General features: G+C 36.2%; 1 protein-coding gene across 1 annotated transcript in view; it reads left to right on the top strand.

The window, feature by feature from the left end:
* DPP10 (dipeptidyl peptidase like 10) overlaps positions 1-17,675 on the top strand; it is a 549,923-nt gene extending 532,248 nt beyond the window's left edge. The window contains exons 21-25 of the mRNA XM_004711893.3: positions 4,134-4,233; positions 4,547-4,605; positions 4,714-4,786; positions 13,023-13,096; positions 14,241-17,675. Of these exons, the coding sequence (XP_004711950.2) occupies positions 4,134-4,233; positions 4,547-4,605; positions 4,714-4,786; positions 13,023-13,096; positions 14,241-14,375 (441 nt within the window). The 3' untranslated portion in view covers positions 14,376-17,675. The remainder of the gene's footprint in view (positions 1-4,133; positions 4,234-4,546; positions 4,606-4,713; positions 4,787-13,022; positions 13,097-14,240) is intronic.
* The last annotated feature ends 1,479 nt before the right edge of the window (positions 17,676-19,154 follow it).

Genomic DNA, 19,154 nt, shown 5'->3' with positions numbered 1-19,154 from the left:
TCAATATAATGAATCAACCTGATAAAGAAAAGTTGCATTGGGGAAAAAAGCTTGCTTACAATGTTTACATTGAGCTCGGGCTGTCAGACTGATTCCTGCCATCTTGAGGGGTATATTTCCCAAGAACTCTTTCCTAATTTACTCCTTCATTCAAGTGAATAAATGTAAAATGGGAGAAATGAAAGTGAGCAATTAAAGTTTAATTTATTCCAATTTCTACTTATGTTGATTTGCTTTAAAAAAAATAAGTTATTTCTGTGAAATAAATCAAATTAAAGCTGCATTTGAAGTTGATTTTTAAATGCTGTAGACAGATTTTTTTACTCACAGACATTCACTATCATTAAGTTTTAGAGTATTTAGCTTTATTAAATCTGAAATTTTCATATTAAAAAATTGAAATATTACACTTCATACTAAAGCAGTTTTCACAACTCTGGTTTCACTTTAGAATTACATGATGAAGCCCATCAGACGCCCAGTTTCCATGGACTGAACAAATTGTCTTAGTGGGTATCCATTTATAATTAACTATAATAAAAGTGTACAGAACCTATCTGCAATTATACATTTTTCACATGTACAAGTTGATAAAACACATTACATCAATCATGCACAATCCTCACCAATATCTGTTGCCAAATTAGAAATCCCCATAAACAAAAACTCGATGATACCTAATCAATGTCTCCTCCCTTTTCTTGTTTCTCTGGCCCATGGTAATCAGTATTAGACTCTGGTCTTCATAGATGTGCCTACTGCAGGGATTTTACACGTGAGACCATGCGGTTCTTGTCTCGTCATGTCTGACTAGTTGTAATCAGCATAATACGTTCATTGTCCATCTATGTTGTTACATTTATCAGTGCTTCATTTCTCTGTCAGAGAGTACATTTGCATTCCAGGTACACTCTACATTTCATTTTAAATTAGGCAGCATTGTATGTTCAAAATCACAAAAGGTGTGTGCCAGGGTTGCGTCCTTTACCATATGTATTCAAGCAATCTGCTGAGCAGATAATCTGAGTAGCTGGACTTTGTGGAGAAAATCTTGGCATCATGCAATTGGCACAACTTTGCTTGCGGAAAGAGTCCCCGGTCAGAGGACTGAAAGACTTGCAGCGTTGATAAAAATCAAGGGTTCCAGTCTTTGATCTAGACTCCAACTCAATAAAAAGAAAATCAAAATCCTCAAAAGACTAAGGTGTCATCATAATAACAAGGGAAAGATTAAAGTGGCCAAGGATTTCATCTTGCTTGGATTCCCAATTAATGTCCATGGACATTAATGAAGCAGTGGACAGGAAATCAAAAGAGGCATCGTATTGGGTACATTTTCTGCACAAGACTTCTTTAAAGTGTTGACAAGCAAGGACGTTACTTTGAGGGCTAAGGTGTGCCTCGCCCAAGCCAAGATATTTTCAACCAGCTAACTTGTATATGAGAATATTGGGCATTGAATAAGGAAGGCAGAAGAAGAATCAATCCTCTTGAATGATGGTGCAGAGTAGTTAAAGTACAAAGGACTCCCAAATGAACCAACAAATCTGTTTTGAAAGAAGGCAGTGCGGTCAGATTGCTTGGAGACAAGGATGGCAATACTTCATCTCACATACTTCACACATGTTAACCCGAGAGACCAGTCCCTGCAGGACACCATGCTCGCTAAAGTAAAGGTCAATGAAAAAGAGGAAGAGCCCGACCAAGATGGATTGATATAGTGACTGCAACCGTGGGCTCAAACCTAAGAACAATTGGGAGGAGAAGATAATGTTCTCTTCTGGTGGAGGGGAACTGATTTGACAGCAACGAAGAAAAACAAAACCCACCACTCGTTTGTCCGTTTGTGGCACCACGTTGGCTGTGGGTTGTTGTAATGTTGGAAGCTTTGTCACCGGTATTTCAAATACCAGCAAGGTTACCCAAATTGAGAATTTGCAGCCATTTACAGCCTATGAAGAAGGAATTCCTCTTTTGAGAAATTAGCCACTGAAAACCTTAAAGACAACATCGAAACGGTGTCGGAGACTGAAAACCTCATGGAATAGATGCCAACCTAAGAACAGTTACCAGGATGGCTCAGGACCAGCCAGTGTTCCATTCTGTTGTACTATGCGTGGCAGCCGACTCGACGGCATCAGACCCCAAGACCAACAACACAGTTTCAGTAGTTTAGAGGAGGCTAGTTCTAGTGGCTTAGTGGTTGTGCATTCCACTGCTAACCCCAAGGTCATCAGTTAGAAACCACCACTTCCTCCACAGGAGAAAGACAGGGCTTTCTACTTCCATACACAATCCCGGGAACTCACAGGAACAGCACTAGACTGTCCTAGGGGTTATTCTGGGTCAGCGTTGACCCACTAGCAGTGCCGCTGGAGCTGGATGACTTTTCTGATAGACTTCTTTATTGAGTTATTATGCTACAAGTAGCTGCTATTTAAGCTATGTTCCAGCAGCACACACATGCCATGTGAGCTTCTTAGATAATACAGACTCTTGGACCCTTTGCAAGATCAATTGGATCAGAGGCAGCATTCCGACAAAATTCCCGTCACTTGAATGTACTTTGAGGTTAGAAAAGATTGACCTAAGATATGCACCTCGTTTTAAACACACCAATATTCTTCTTTGAGATCAGCAGAGTCTGGCAGACAATGAAACACGAATATATATATAGATATTGATTGATTGATTGATTGATATTTCACGCATGCACTTTTGCTTATTGGAATATTCCACCATTCTCTCAATGCAGTCTGAATCCACTTATTTTGAAAGGCCAGATTTTACTAATTGAGCGTGCTATTGGCAGTTATAGAATTAGAGCGAGACAAGCTGTTAATCATCTTAAAAATGGATGCCTCGGGAACTATTTGAAGCTTCTTGGCTGAAACATCTTGCTTCCATTGCCACCACACCACACTCTACTTGAAAAGCAGCACTTTTGTTTTGCAATAACTCTTTCTTTATGACTCTTGGTTTAGGTATGTTAACATATGTAAGTCTACGGCTTCCAATATTGGGGACCTAAAGCTCTTTCTGAGCCCTGAGCACTAATGCTCTTTCTCAGTACCATTCCCATAAACCATCATGCATTTTTTTCACCCACTTCAATAATATGTGATTGCACTTTGAATTTTGGGGTGGAATTTTTAAGTGATGCTCAAAATAAGCATAAATAAAAATGTGTATTTATCATCCCAAGATGTTAGTGTAATTGACAGGCTTCTTTCTCTCTGATCAGTCTGCACGTCTTTGGAAAACATTCAAAAGTAGAATTCCTTATGAAATAATAACATCAGAATTTCTGGGGAAAAGAATTGGGTGCTGATACTTCATAATCTTCCCCCCAGAGAATGCTGATATATGGAGTAAGGAGGATAAAGATTATTTGGTTATATAGAGAGTATATGGATATAGAGAGTATAATCAGGATAAAGAATATTTACCAGAGTACTGATAAAAAGGTGTTTTCAAACACCAACATAATATACTAAAATAGATCATTCTCAGTCCAGATGATTGCATTTGCCAAAATATCCTTTAGGAATATTCTAATCAGATCAATGGCTTTAAAGAATAATTGGAACAATTGATTTGATTTGAATAATTTATCATTAAATTTGCCAAAAATATTGTAAAAGGTATTTTTAAATTAATTTTAAACATTGATCTGATTCAGCTAACTAGCAAAATTATTTATTGCATCTTATTTTATTCAATATTTAGTTGTGCGGAACAGAAAATATAGCATATATTCATAATCAAATATTTTTAATATCATCCTTTTATTCTAATTCTACATAGCCATCAGTATTATTTTAACTGTTTTATTTTAATGTGTATGTGCATTTGTAATTTGCTTAAAAATCCAATTAATAAGTTTTCCCCTTTATTTTAGTTGGGGTTGTTACCAGCCCCATTGTATGAAACCTATAACAAATGTTAAATGTATGTTGAAATATAATAAATTTTATATTGTGTCTCAGCTTATCCCTTCGACACTCAGCTGCCTATATAAAGAAATAAAACTAAATTTTATCCGCACAAAATAATTTTAGCATATAGTTTCTTATCAGTGGTAAAATATATACCCATATGATAATAAATCACTGTTATGACTTTTTTGCCAGGGGTATGGTGGCTATATTGCATCAATGATCTTAAAATCAGATGAGAAACTTTTTAAATGTGGATCAATAGTGGCACCTATCACAGACATGAAGTTGTATGGTGAGTATTTTCCACAGAGTGGCCTAATGCAATGTCTAAATTCATAGAAAATAAAATGCAATGCAGAGTAGTACATCAAGTCTAATGATGATAAATAATGTAGATTTTTAACTCATTTTACAAAAATATCATTACATATGATTAAATTATTACAAGTATTAAATTTTGATCAATTTAGCAGTTTAACAACTTCCTCATTAAATTGATCTTATTGGAATATGAAAATTAATGTGAAATATAAATTTTAAATTCTGAAATACACTAATAAGATTGATTTTAGCTAATTCTTAATATCTGTTTTTTGGGGTCACAGCTTCAGCTTTCTCTGAAAGGTACCTTGGTATACCATCGAAGGAAGAAAGCACTTACCAGGTACATAATTTTAAAATGACAAAAAGAAAAGTATTTTTGTTTTAAATATCCAGTCAAATTGCATGTACAGATCTCTGTACCTAGATATACCTGTGCCTTCATTTATAGGCATCCAGCGTGCTACATAATATTCATGGCTTAAGAGAAGGAAACCTACTGATAATTCATGGGACTGCGGACAGTAAGTATGATATTCTGTGCTACTGCTTGTTATCATTTGACATTGTACAAAGGGCTATAGCTAAGGACTTCCTTCAGCGAGCTCTTGGAAACCTTCTCAGTGAGTAATCGGAACAGATGGCACAAAGGAACAGATGGATGATCTTGCAAAAGAACAAAGCAGCAGACCTCCGGAAGTGGGAGGAAAGATTCCTACTATGAAGAAGAGATAAAGAAACCTTTGAAAACCCATGTTTTTCATTTGTCTTGTCCAATACCATTGCCACTGGTCACATGACGTTCTTATACACGTGAAAAGTAGGAAGTCTGAGTGAGGAACTGAATTTTTCACTTGATTTCATTTAAATTAATTTACATTTGCATAACCACTTGTGACCAGTCGCTATCATATTATTCAGGACAACTCTAGTGGACCCCAGCCTGGAAGCTAATACGGGAGCAGACATATATCCATTCTGAGGTGAAATTCTCATGACGCTGTGCACTTGATTGAAGTAAAAACAGTGTTTTATAAAAAGTCATTTTTGCAACACTTCTTCGATTTATCATGTTATACTTTGGAGGTACATGTGATGGATATTACCAGTTTAAAATTATATCATTTTATATCCACTGGAAGCACTTAAGACTCTAAGAAATTGTATTTGTAGTATCCCATGGGATACCTTACAAGAGGAGATGAAGTATTTATAGGCCCATTCAGGATGAGAAAAATAAATTTCAAGGTGAGAAGAAAAACTGATTTATCCACTGCCACCTGACAAGTAAGCATGACAGTCAAAGATTTGGCTTACGAAGTCCTAAATCTTGAACTTGTTTTCATTGCCTCGCAATGTCTTGACTTAATATTTTTAGTCTGATTTATAGACAAAATCAAAGTTAGCATATCAAAATTAGTATATAATCAGTTCTTGAACTTAACTCTCAAGCATGTTAGGCAGTAGTAAAATTCCAGCTAAGTTCAGATTTTAAAAAATAAATGTTGAACAAATAAACAAAGATGGAATAAGAGACAAATATCCCTAAATTGAATTTTTTTTAATTTTATGGAGATATTTCCTTTCAACGGAATTGGGGTTTCTTTCTCCTCCCTGCCCATGAGTTTGAATGCACTTAGTCAATTGCTAAAGGAAACTAGTCTTAGGAAAAAAACAACAACTTTGTTTTATAATAAACACAGTGTCATCCAGGTGATACAGATTAGCATGCGTGATCATATGCACCTTTGTGATGAAGTGATGAGAATGGCATTTTATCTCTGTACTCTTCCTCCTAAAAATCCATGCCACACACTAACCTGAGAGAAACACCAGACAAACAAAAGGCACATCATCCTGAAAGCAGCCTTGTGTAAGATATGACAAAAATATATAATTTATAAATTATCAAGGGTTCATTAGGGAGGGAGGGAAAAAATGAGGACCTGATACCAAGGGCTCAAGCAGAAAATAAATGTTTTGAGAATGATGATGGCAAAAAATGTACAAATGTGCTTGACACAATGGATGGATATACGGATTGTTATAAGAGTTGTACGAGCCCCCGATAAAATGTTTTAAAAAATCAGCCTTGTCATCAAAAGCAAAGAAACTCTCATAAACGTGAGAAAGTTAAAGACATGTGACAATTAAATATAGTGTGATAAACTCAATGCAAACCTGGACAGAAATGGACATGATAACACAATTAGTGAATTCTGAATCAAGAATAGAATTTAATCAATAGTGATCTACCAATATTTGTTTCTTGATTACCAAAAAACAAACCCTTTGCTGTCCAATCCAAGTCATTGGCACCATGGAGGATAGAGTAGAACTTCCCCATAGAATCCTCCCAGAAGCCAACTTCCAGAACTTTTACCCATAGAATAGCGAGTGGGTTCAAACCACTACAAGCCAAGTCCTTCCACCACTGCACCACCAGATAGCTTAAATTACCATAAGAATATATTTACAATAGTGGATATCATATAGGGGAACACTTATCTACTATCTTTGCTAATTGTTTAAATTTTTAAAAAAATTTTAAAATTGAAAAATATTATTGACACAACAGTCCACCCATTGTTGTTGATAAAAAGTAATGACTGAGATCAGAAAAGTTGTGAATGACATTAGAATTTTGCCCTAAGGTATTAAGATATTACATGCCTGGGGATAGTAACTGCATGAAAATGACAGCCACAAAAAACAGATGCCATCCGGTCAATTCTGACTCCAGGTGACCCTGTGGTAAGGATAGAACCTTATGTCATAGGGCTTTCAGGGCTCTTACCTTCCCTGCAAGGTGCCTCCATGTGCGTTCCAATGACTAACCTGTGGTTAGTAATTGAATGCGTAACAATTTGCACCATGTAGGCACTCCTCCTGGAGCCCTAGCTGCATAGTGGTTATGCATCGGGCTGCTAACTGCAAGATCAGCGGTTCAAAACCACCTGCTACTCTGCATGAGAACAAAAAAGGAATTCTACTCCTAAAAAGAGTTATAGTCTTGGAAACCCACAGGGGAACTTCTTCCTTGTCCTATGATATCATTCGCTATTAGTTGACATCTACTTGATGACAGCGAGTTTGAGTCGTTGTGTTTCTTTGTTAGTTTTTTTGTTTTCAAAAATTGCCAGCGAACAGTTCAGTTAGCTCATGAGGCTCTAGCGCCCTTATTCAGGAAGGGGTCCATCACCAATAGGGAAAGGTCTTGTACCGGAAACTGAGAAGAAGAATTCCATCTAGAAAATTAAAATGTAGGATGTTTCTCTTTTTCAACAGTTTCCACACAGAATTATGTGTATATCTGCCATAGCAAACGGATTATATAGTAACCTTGTTACATTAGTCATTTGTGCTATTAAATAGCCTCTCTAGAACATACATGAAGAAAAAAACAGTGTAGCAATCTGCTTCTGTAAATATTTGCAGCCTAGGAAACCACGCGAGGCAGTTCTAGGCTGTTATACAGACAGGCTCACAATGAGTTGGTATCCAATTTAAGGTAGTGTTTTTCATTTGCTTGGGTTTTCTGTGTTTTGTTTTAGGCAGCTGAAATTTATGAAACAAGTTTTACGTATTTAAATAGCTTGTGGTAATTGTCCCATTAAGTACAATGTTGAGATATTATAAATGGTCCTACCATATTTTCACACACATACACACTAGCCAACAATAAGTCACTGTTGTCAAGTGTCTGCTAACTGACAGCAACCCTGAGTAGTTGTTTTTCATATGGCCAGAGGAGTGTGTTTCCTACGACTGTAATTTTTCCAGAAGCAAACTGCGGTACCATCCTCTCACAGAGTGTACAGTGGGTTCAAACAACCAGCCTCTTCAATGAGTAGCCCAGCTCTTTCATGACTATGCCCACAGGTCACTTTTTAGGCATGTTTTTCAAAGAAAAGATTCAAATAATTACTTGGAATTTCTTATTGTCATTGCTACATAGCATTAACCACATTAATGGCACATAATGTGGAGCTCACCAGATGGCATTCATAGGAATCAAATTGACTCCTTCCAGAAAAAGACAGTGGATAAATTCAATGTGAGTAGTTAAAACAAGGCCAAGGGCTGACTCTGGAAAAGACCATCGATTGCTCCTATGCAAGTTCAGATCGCTGCTGAAGAAAATTACAGCAAGCTCTGGAGAGACAAAATACAATCTTGAGTCTATCCCATCTAAATGTAGAGTCCATTTCAGGGATACATTTAATGCATAAATACTAATTGGTGAAGACCAGATGAGTAGTGGGATAGCATCAAGGATATCATTCCTAAAGAAAGGAAATCTTCGTTACAAAGACAAAAATTAAAGAAAAGGTCAAAGCAGATGCCAGAAAAGACTCTGAAACTTGCTCTTGAAGATAGCATAGATAAAGCAAATGGAAGAAATGATGGAATAAAAGAGCTTAACAGATATTTCATGACAGCTTGAGAAGATAAACTACAGGACTATAACGAAATGTGAAAAAACAAGATGTTAGTAAAGCAAAAGGGATAGCATACAAAACACTCAAGCTAAAATAAATGAAGAAATAATAATTTACGCCTTGAATGACATTCTGGAAGGATACAACCTGCAAAATTTTGAATTATGCAGGAAGCATCAAAAATATGGAAAGAAGACACAGCCATTGTACCAAAAATAATTAGTCAACATACAATATTCTGAAGAGGTATCATATGATTAGTAATAACATGATATTTCAGGAAGAAATCCAAATGCATTGAAAGAATTAGTCAGCAACGATAGAAATCATGGGGGAATGGAGACAGCGGTCAGCGTATGATATGAAAATAAGAATAATTTATAATTTATTAAGGGGTCATGATGGCGGGGGGGAATGAGGAGCTGATACCAAGGGCTCAAATAGAAAGTAAATGTTTGGAAAATAATGATGGCGATATATATATACACATATGCTTGATACAATTGATGTATGGATTGGTATAAGAGCTGTAAGAGCCCCAATAAAATGATCTTTAAAATAAATAATAAAATTAAATTTAAATAAATATGAGAAAAACAAAACTCCAGTAATTACTGGAATACTAATTGAAGTGTTTCAATAAGCTGATACAGTACTGGAAATACTCACTGTTCTATGTTAATAAATTTGGAAGACAGCTCCCTGGCCAACCAATTGGAAGAGATCCAAATGTGTGACCATTCCAAAAAATAAAAAGTGGCCCAACAGAATGCAGAATTGCCCAAATAATGAACAATATCATTAGTATCACATGCAAGTAAAATTTTGCTTAAGATAATTCAGCAATGGTTACATCAGTTCTTCAACAAAGAATTGCCAGAACTCAAGCAAAATTAAGCAGAGGACTTGACACAATGTATATCATCGCTGACATCAGCTGGATCTTAGCTGAAAGCAGAAAATACCAAGACGATGTTACCCATGTTTAATCGACTATGCAAGGCATTTGGTTGTGTGGATCACAACATACTAAGGATAGCATTGTAAAGAACAGGAATTCCAGAACACTTAACTATGCTCACACAGAACATGTACACAGAACATGTACAAAAACCAAGAAGTCGTTCTTTGAACATATCAAGAGATTATTACATGATTTAATATCAGGAGAGGTGTCTGTCAGGGCCGTATTCTTTTCACATATTTATTCCATCCGTATACAGGACAATTAATCTGAGAATTCAGATCATATGAAGAACTGGGCATCAGGATTCGAGGAAAGCTTATAACCTAGGATATGCAAGTGACACAACCTTGCTTGCTGGAAGCAGGAGGGTTTCAAGCACTTACTGATGAAGTTCCCCATTATAGCCTTCAATATGGATTACAACTCACTGTAAAATAAAGAAAAAGTATCCAACAGGACCAATAAGCAATATGGTGACTGGAGAGGAGATCTAAGTTGTCAAGGATTTAATTTTCCTTGGATTCACAATCAATACTCATGGAAGCAACTTTCAAAGGACACATTGCATCAAAATCTGCTCCAAAACACCATTTTAAAGTATTACAGAACAAAGATGTCAATGTCACTTTGCGGTTTTTTGGTTTCCTTTTGTCGTTTTGTTTTGCACAGCCTTGTTTTTGTGTTTATTATTGTCTCTGCGTGTCTATCTAGATAAGATAGGTAGGACAAACAATCCAGAGGAGAAAACAATGGACCAATGATTCCTGGGGGACATGGGAAAGGGGGATGTGGGGGAAAGGAAGTGGGTGTTTACAAACCTAGTGACAAGGTCACAATAAGTGATCAATGGCAAGGAGGGTGTAGGATATCTGGTAGGGCTTGATCAGGGCAATATAACAGAGAGGAATTACTAAAACCCTAATGAAGGCCGAACATGATAGTGGGACAAGAGGAAAGTAAAAGGAAATAGAGGAAAGTACTAGGAGGCAGTGGGCATTTATAGAGGTCTAAATATAGGCATGTACATATGTAAATATATATATATAAATGGGAAATAGATCTATGTACATATTTTTATATATTATGTATCAAGGTAGCAGATGGACATTGGGCCTCTACTCAAGTATTCCCTCAATGCAAGAACACTTTGTTCTAATAACTCAGCATTCCTTTATGCTCACCTTCCTGACACAACCACTGAAGACAAAATGGATGCATAGCAAATGTAGTGAAGAAAGCTGATGGTGCCTGACTATCAGAAGATATAGTGCCTGGGGTCTTAAAGGCTTGAAGGTAAACAAGCAGCCATCTAGCTGAGAAGCAACAAAATCCACATGGAAGAAGCCACCAGCTGGTGTGATCATGGGGTGGTGATAATATCAGGTATCAGGCATCAAAGACACAGAACAAAAACATTATATCAATGTGAATGAGGGGGAGCAGGGAGTGGAGACCCAAAGGCCATCTGCAGACAATTGGGCATCTCGTTACAGAAGGGTCCCAAAGAAGAGATGAGCCAGCCAGGATACAGTATAGAACCAATGAAACATACAACTTTCCTCTAGTCCTTTAATGCTTCCTTCCCTGCCCCACCACTATCATGATCCCAATTCTACCTTACAAATCTGGCTAGACCAGAGAATGTACATGGATACTGATAAGAGCTGGAAACATAGGGAATGCAGGACCGATAAACCCCTCAGGACCAATAATAAGAGTAGCAATAACAGGAAGGGAAGGGGAGGGTAAAGGAGAAAGTAGGGACAGAGCACAATGATCTACATACAACCCCTCTGTGCGGGACAGACAACAGAAAAGTGGGTGAAGGGAGACATCAGTCAGTGTAAGATGTGAACTAATAATAATATTTGATAAATTATCAAAAGTTCATGAGGGAGGGAAAGTGGGTGGGGAATGGAGGGGGGTAAAATGAGGAGTGGATGCAAAGGGTTCAAGTAGAAAGTAGATGTTTTGAAAATGATGGCAACAAATGTACAAATGGATGCATGTATGGATTGTGATAAGAGCTGTATGAGTTCCCAATAAAATGATTTTTTTAAAGAAAAAAGTGTGCATAGCCCAAGCCATGAAATATTGAATCACCTCATAAGCATGAGAAAGCAGGGCAATGAAGAAAGAACCCAGAAGAATTGATGAATTTGAATTATAGTGTTGGCAAATACTATTGAAAATATCATGAATTGGTCAAGGGAGGTGCAACTCTTTGTTGGAAGAAAGAAGTACAGGCAGAATGCTCTGTAGAAACAAGGATGGCTTGGCTTCCTTTCAAAGCTAGGAGAGACAACTCCTTGGAAAAGAACACTATCCTTGGAAAAATATAATGTCGTGGAAAAATAGGAAGACCCTCAATGACATGTACTGATATGGTGGCTGCAACAGTGGGCTCAAACCTAAGCATTGTGAGGCTAGCAAAATACAGGACATTTTAAAGTTTTATGTAGGGCCGGAACCTACTCACAGTCACGTCACAATAACATGTAGTAAAATTAATCAATTGTAGTTCGAGTAAAGAAACTCAAACAATTGATAAAGCTGCCTGGGTTTTACAAAAAACTATTTAAATATATTCGTTTAAATTTTATTTACAAAGGTTTAAAGAGATTCAGAGAACAGGAATGACTAGCTCCAGGTCTCATATGAACAAACTAATGCACAGCGAATTTGAGGTGTCTTTATAGCTGGTTAGTGACAACCCTATAATACCAAATCATTGGCATACTTTATTTATTTTAGAGTTTGGAACTTTATTTCAGGTGTATACAGAGGAAAACAAAGAATCTAAGAGTACCTAGATCAATCCACATAAAGGGCCGCAATGAGTCTGAGTCAACTAGCTGGTGATGCTTTTTGTTGTGTGTGTAGCGAACTTTAGGTTTATTTTTGGTTTTTTGATAATGAAATGTGCTTGGAATTTTCTGTAGCATGGGTATTATTTTCTAATTTAATTTTAAGGCAGGATGCCCTTATCTGAGAATTTGACCTAGCAATCTGCAAGAAGGAAGAGAGATTCCATTTGTGTTATGGTATAAGATTTGAATATTTTTTATAAAATATGTAATCAATTAGAAATAATTAGCAACAGTCAATTAATTAAGTAAAAATACCATCCTATAAAATAAATATAGACATAATAGTTTCTCTCTATGTTTGAATAATGTAAAAATTCACCTTTTAGTCACTATATGTTCACTGGCCTCCTAGTTGCACCTAGGTACCATTATTTTAAAAGTAAAACAAAATAGTCAATCTCTTTGTAAAGAATGATATGAAAAAAAAAATCAGGCTCCAGTCAATTTACTTTGTTAAATATCATAATTTCATTTCTTGTAGCAAAAGTACATTTCCAACATTCAGCAGAATTAATCAAACACCTAATAAAAGCCGGCTTGAATTATACTATGCAGGTAAGTACTGTTTCAGTATAATCTGTATTTGTACTTGGCCTTTTGGCTACGATGTGCCTAACCCACTTCCTGTAGACATAAACCTGTTGATCGCCTCTACTTCTCAGAGAAGAAGGAGGTAACCCATGAATGGCCTTGCACCTTCATCTCATAAGAACTTTTCTTTGGACGGTTAGCCACACATTCAACTTTAGTGATTTGATAAATATATTTCTAAAATCTGATGCCCTCAATTGATTAAAGAGAATGTTTCTGGGGGGAAAGCCACATTTGAACTTCCGTGCTTTAGGACGATGCTGCTTCACCTTAGATCAGCTAGGAGTTCAACAGCAATTTACGTTGTAATCTAGTCAGCCCAAGGACAATGCTAGTTATGCTGCTGGTTAACGGTCAAAAGAAATTCAGTGGAGAATTCACATGGAGACTCATAAATGAACGGATTCCACTATAACCCATAGCACCCCAAACACTCGAGTGCTTGCAAATTTAAGCTCTAATACATATCCAAGCACATTTGATAGACATTTATTAATGACTTCTTTGTATACAATGATTGACCACTATGCCAAGATGGATCTCTAAAACATGCTTCCTACCAGCTAGGAGCTTTAATCTGGTAATCTTGGAAGTTATAGGAATTAAATTTATTTCCCAGGCATCTAGAAAAACTAAAAGTAAATACCAAGGTTTGGTAATGAAGGATGACAAAATAGAGGTTATAGATTATTGACTATACCAAAAACTATGTTAAACTTTGTTCGTATTTTGAGGTCAATTAAGGGCAATCTAAAAAAATGTTTTTTGTATACTCAGAATATACAGGATCTTAGCAGTAGTTTAAAGACAAATTATTTGTATACATGGGAAAGGACACAAAAAAGGGAAAGTCTGTTTGTTTATGAAATCCCATTTACTCTTTTGAAAACAAACACAAACCAAACTTTGGTTAATGAAATACTGATTAGAGTATACTTATCATTTTTAAATACTTAACTTATAGAAATTAGAGTTGAATTGGGTGAATTTGTTTTAAAATGTCGTTTTCTATAGGTTCTGTGTTATTGAAGCGAAAACAATGATCATTGGAGGAAAGGCGAAGAGCGGCTCTGATAACTTGAAATGTCTTTTGCCCTTCACTGCTTAGGTCTATCCAGATGAAGGTCATAATGTATCTGAGAAGAGCAAGTACCATCTCTACAGCACAATCCTTAGGTTCTTCAGAGATTGTTTAAAGGAAGAAATACCTGTGTTACCACAGGAACCAGAAGAGGATGAATAATAGACCCTATTTATATTGGACTGAAGGGGATATTGAGGCTCAACGACATCAAACCAAGAGACTGTAATATTGCAGATGCTCAGAATTTCCAAGGCAGCTTAAGGAGAGGACATGGGAACAGCACATTCAGAGACAAGGACTTACAACATGAATACAGGAGTCTAAATTGACTGTGTTGCCAAGGGTGCAGAACCTGTTTCTTTGTGGAAGGAAAGTCAATGGGTTGGTTTTCTGGGAGAAATTAGTTTTGCATTAAAGCAAGAACAGTGCATGTTTTCTTTTATTATCCCCCTGTTTGTTCTATAACTAGTTGCTCTCATTTTACTTTCCATGGCCATCATTATCCTTGCATATAATGCACAATTTATCATTAAATTAGCATCTGATCTCTGAAGGCTGACCTACAGTCTAGCTCTTTACTGTACCCTTTACAATAAGTGCAATTCTTTCCTTGTCTATTATTATGCTTCCGAAAATGTTCAGTTAATAAAAATACAGAGTATTTTATGTAATTTCTGTTTTTAAAAAGGCATTATTCAATGGGTCAAGGAACATGTAGAAATATGGATTTCAGCACCTTCTGAACTTTAGCTGCTTACCAATAGATACAGTATCTTTAAATCAGCACACAAGTGTATGCCTCACAATATATATACACACGTGTGCATATGCAGTCTCTAAAACTCTCTTTACATATTATTCACGTGAAAAAGAAAACATTTTGATGAATTACAAGAGATGCTCTTTTGCAGGCTACGATGGATGCTTTGTTTAATGAGCCAAATATGATGAAACATTTTTTCCAGTTCAAATTCTAGCTGTTGCTTTCCTATAAATGTTTGGGTTGTGTTTGGTATTGTTTCTAGTGGTTAATAGTTTTCTAGTTGCAATTTAATTTTTTGGATATGAGATCTTGTCACATGTAAATTAGATACTTCGATATTAAATTATAGTTTCTGATAAAGAAATTTTGTTAATGATGCAATGCCATTGAGTGCTATTTTGCTCTATTGGTGGAGAAGCCTTTTTTAAGATACTTAGTCCTTTACATTCTGTCTTTCGATGCAGAATCATTTCTCATTTTCATTGTGTAAGCAAAAAAATTTTATTTCATTTGCCATTTCCTATTTAATATGCTACGCCTGCCCGATACATCTGTTACTGTTTAACTTTAATCCGCTGATGAGACTATGAATTGAAATATTTTTTATTCATTGGCCAAAAGTTTTCAAATAGTGCCATTTGCTAATCATTTTGAATTGAAGGCAAACATGAATTAATCAATTCCTGTACTATATTAACTTGCAGTAGGAAGTACCTGAGAGTGAAAAATAAACTTGACTGTATAAAGTCAATTTACATCATGAGAATATTAACTTTCATGAATTAAGTCCCAGAGTAACTTCTTGCTACACTTAGGGATCTCCCAGAAGATGTCTAACAATTAGTAGCCAGCCTCTGCAATCCATCCAAAACTACATGGAAAACAATGTTTGTGTGGTTTTAAGAACATGCATAGAAACATGTAATCAAAACAACATGAAGAACCTTAAAAATATGGACTGTTTTTTTCAGTGCCTCATCTGTGTTGTAGAAAGGTCAGCCCAAATCCCTGGATATTCAGAAACATATGAACGACTGATTGGGGAGAGTACATTTCTACTAGATTCTTTGGAACTATGCCTTCCCTGTCCCAACTGGATTCACTTTAAAAGCAGAAGGGTTCTCTCTTTTGGAAGACATATTCAGGTCTTTTTCAGGAAGGGTAAACTTTTTTTCTGCACAAAATAAGTTGTAATGCTTAAAAGGAAAGTTTTTCCTGTTTTATTCTGATGGAAATTTCTTTCAGGCTGATTTAGTGTCCAACTGATTATTTTTAATCAGTGTTTTAAACTTCAATGATTAGAGTTTTATATGATGAATATAATGATGTTGTCTGAAGATGTGATTTTATTGGATGCCTATTTGAGTAACAAACATTAATCTTTTACTGTTCATTTTTTCTCTTGTTTTATTATCATTATCAGTGTTTACTTTTCAATTAATTTAATACAATTACTAATGTGACTTACATTTATCTGGAGCCCACGTTAACCTTAAAGACTAAAGATATCTCAAATCATGATATACACTTTAGTGAGTAAAAGAAAAAAACTTCATTCCCATGAATTTAATAATTGGTTTTAATAAATAAATGAATATAGATAAAGGGACCATTCACCAATACATAGTCACGAGATATTAAAGGTAAAGTAAAACCAAAATTTACCTTTATTTGTTTACCACCTGATTCTAGCCCTACTATTTCACTTGCAGTTAAGCATCCCTAAAGTTCCCATGAGTTCGGTGATAGTATTCTATCAGGAGATTGAGTTCAGTTCCCAGCCGATGCATCTCAAGCACAGCCACCATCTGCCAGTGGAGACTTGCACATTGTTATGATCCTGAATAGTTTTATTTAGCACAATTTTCAGACTAAAATGAACTTGGAAGAAAGGCTTGCTGATCTCTTTGACAATTTAGCAATGGGAACCGTGTGAATCACAATGTCTAAGGCCTCAGGACTGGGCTGCCCTTTTGACTCACAGGGGAGTCCTGAGTCAGGGGCTGACTCAAGTTCAAACAAAAGTTCCTCCAAAATCCAGCAGCAAAAGTGTTTTTGTTTTTCCTTAAATGTCAAGGACATTTCCCCCCAATAAAAGAGGGAAGCAACATTCAATGACTCACAGATTGAAACTTTTAAAGCTATTCTTGAGGGAAAGTGTAATTTTCTTTTCATTTTAATTCCTTCTATTAAGAAAGGTTATCTTAGGTGTGTTTCTGAACAGAACCGAAGGGAAGGGAAACCCTTCAAAGCATGAGATTTGGCTCACTCTAAACACACGGCTGTTTGCTGGGGATGTTTCTAATAGAACACACCACTGAGGCATCACACCTAACAGCTGTAGGTGTATTAGCATGAGATGACTTTCCTTCAAATGGTGAGTTTTGGAAAAAAGCTACCTGTTCTGAACTCACTCACTGAACTCAAAAGGCTCGTGGTGTTTAGAAAGAATCGTGTATATGAACCTCTACGTCTTTCCATACATCCTCTGACTATTCACATCATGTGGTAACCAGTCTTGCATAATATAATTTGACACCTAAGCGTTATTGTTTATCTTTCACCTTCTACCCCTGGGAATCAAGGATACCCAATACCAAGCACTTGCTAAAACCAACCCACTTGTTCTATTCAATAACCTATGTAAGTATGTTAACATCCCCTCGGAACCCATTAAATAAAAGTCAGGAGCGGGTGCTAAATGCTTCCCTTTGCCTTATTCTGCACATTCTACAATGAACTTGGAGAACTCAATGGGTCCCAGTCACTCACAACAGCATACATTTCTCTTTTGCTTTTTTCAATTCACTCTTCTTAGCCTTCTATGCTTCTTCTTTAGGATTATCCCCCAAAATAAACTACATAAGGGTTTCTTAGGTTCTATTGTCAGGTAAACTCTTATTTTCCATGAGAGTTTGCTACTATAAATATTATTATAGGAATGAATAAAACATTAATAAGAAAACCATTTTCGGGTCTAATAGGTTTTTCTACTTAAGATTTATGAGTAAGCATGTACTAAATGAGCTGTCAAATGTAACCTTGACAATGATTCAAAAATTATTAGTTAGCCTGCTTTTATTGAACTGGATATTGAGTTTCAGAAAATCAAGTACTTTGCACAAGGTTACTTAACTAAGAAGTAAATATACAAAAAAAAACAATTAACTTGCACAAGGTTATTCATAACCAAGAAGTAAATATAGAAAAAAAAATCAATTAACTTGGACAGGTTACATAACAAATAAATGTAGAAAAAATTTCAATGTAGAAGCTCATATTCTCGGCTACCATACATCTAAACAAGGGGTTTCATTTAAGCTACATCTTAGTCCATCTGAGAAAGGTTTGTGACTATATAAACAAATAGTTTCAGATGCTTTTAAGAATTATTTGAAGGGAAGAATATTAAGAGGTATATAATATCCAAAGATATATTAAACATGTTTGAACTTATATGAATTCCCTAATGTCAAAGGACAAATGTAACATTAAATGTGGACCCTTTATTTCTTTGGTTTATTTATTTTTATTTTTTTGACTTGGGGTTTTCTTTGCTTGTTTTTTGGTTTCTGTTTTCATTGTTTTGCCGCCTAGAAATATGTGAGAGTCCTTTCTGTTCTTGAAAGCAAGGATCATGACAAGATTCCTGGAAAATACCCCAGCCCAATCCAACTCAAGTCCACAAGTCTGGTTCTTGTCCATAAGTCCCACTTCAGACTCACCCAGCCATATGCAATGATGCAGAATGCAGGAAGATCACAAGCCAGCGAGTGCAGAGTTGCTTGCATCCAGTGGCTGTGCCGCATTATGGGGCTCACCCAGGTCTCAGCATGGCTCCTCAACAGGAGGTTGAAGGCAGAGAAAGAGGGGGAGTTTCCCAGGCCCCTCCTTATGAGAAGACCACTCCAACAAGGAGGCACCATCAGGCTGTGTCCTGATTGACAGGCTAGACCCCTACACTTTCATATATCAAGTTGACATGAAATTATGTAACTTCCACAGAAGGCAAAACACTATCCAGTCTTGCACCAGGCAATGTTTCTTATGTTTGAGTCCAATTTTACAGCTATTAGTCAATTCATCTCGTCTAGGGTCTTCCTTTTCTTTTCTTTTCTTTTTTACTGCCCATCTGCTTTGCCCACCATAATGTCCTTCTACAAGGACTGATATCG

This window comes from Echinops telfairi, unplaced genomic scaffold (genome assembly GCF_000313985.2).
Source record: "Echinops telfairi isolate 266 unplaced genomic scaffold, ASM31398v2 ScPeMD7_15;HRSCAF=58, whole genome shotgun sequence".
In the NCBI taxonomy this organism is placed as follows: domain Eukaryota; kingdom Metazoa; phylum Chordata; class Mammalia; order Afrosoricida; family Tenrecidae; genus Echinops; species Echinops telfairi.
The sequence above is the reverse complement of the archived record's forward strand: the minus strand, read 5'-3'. Positions and strand labels throughout refer to the sequence as shown.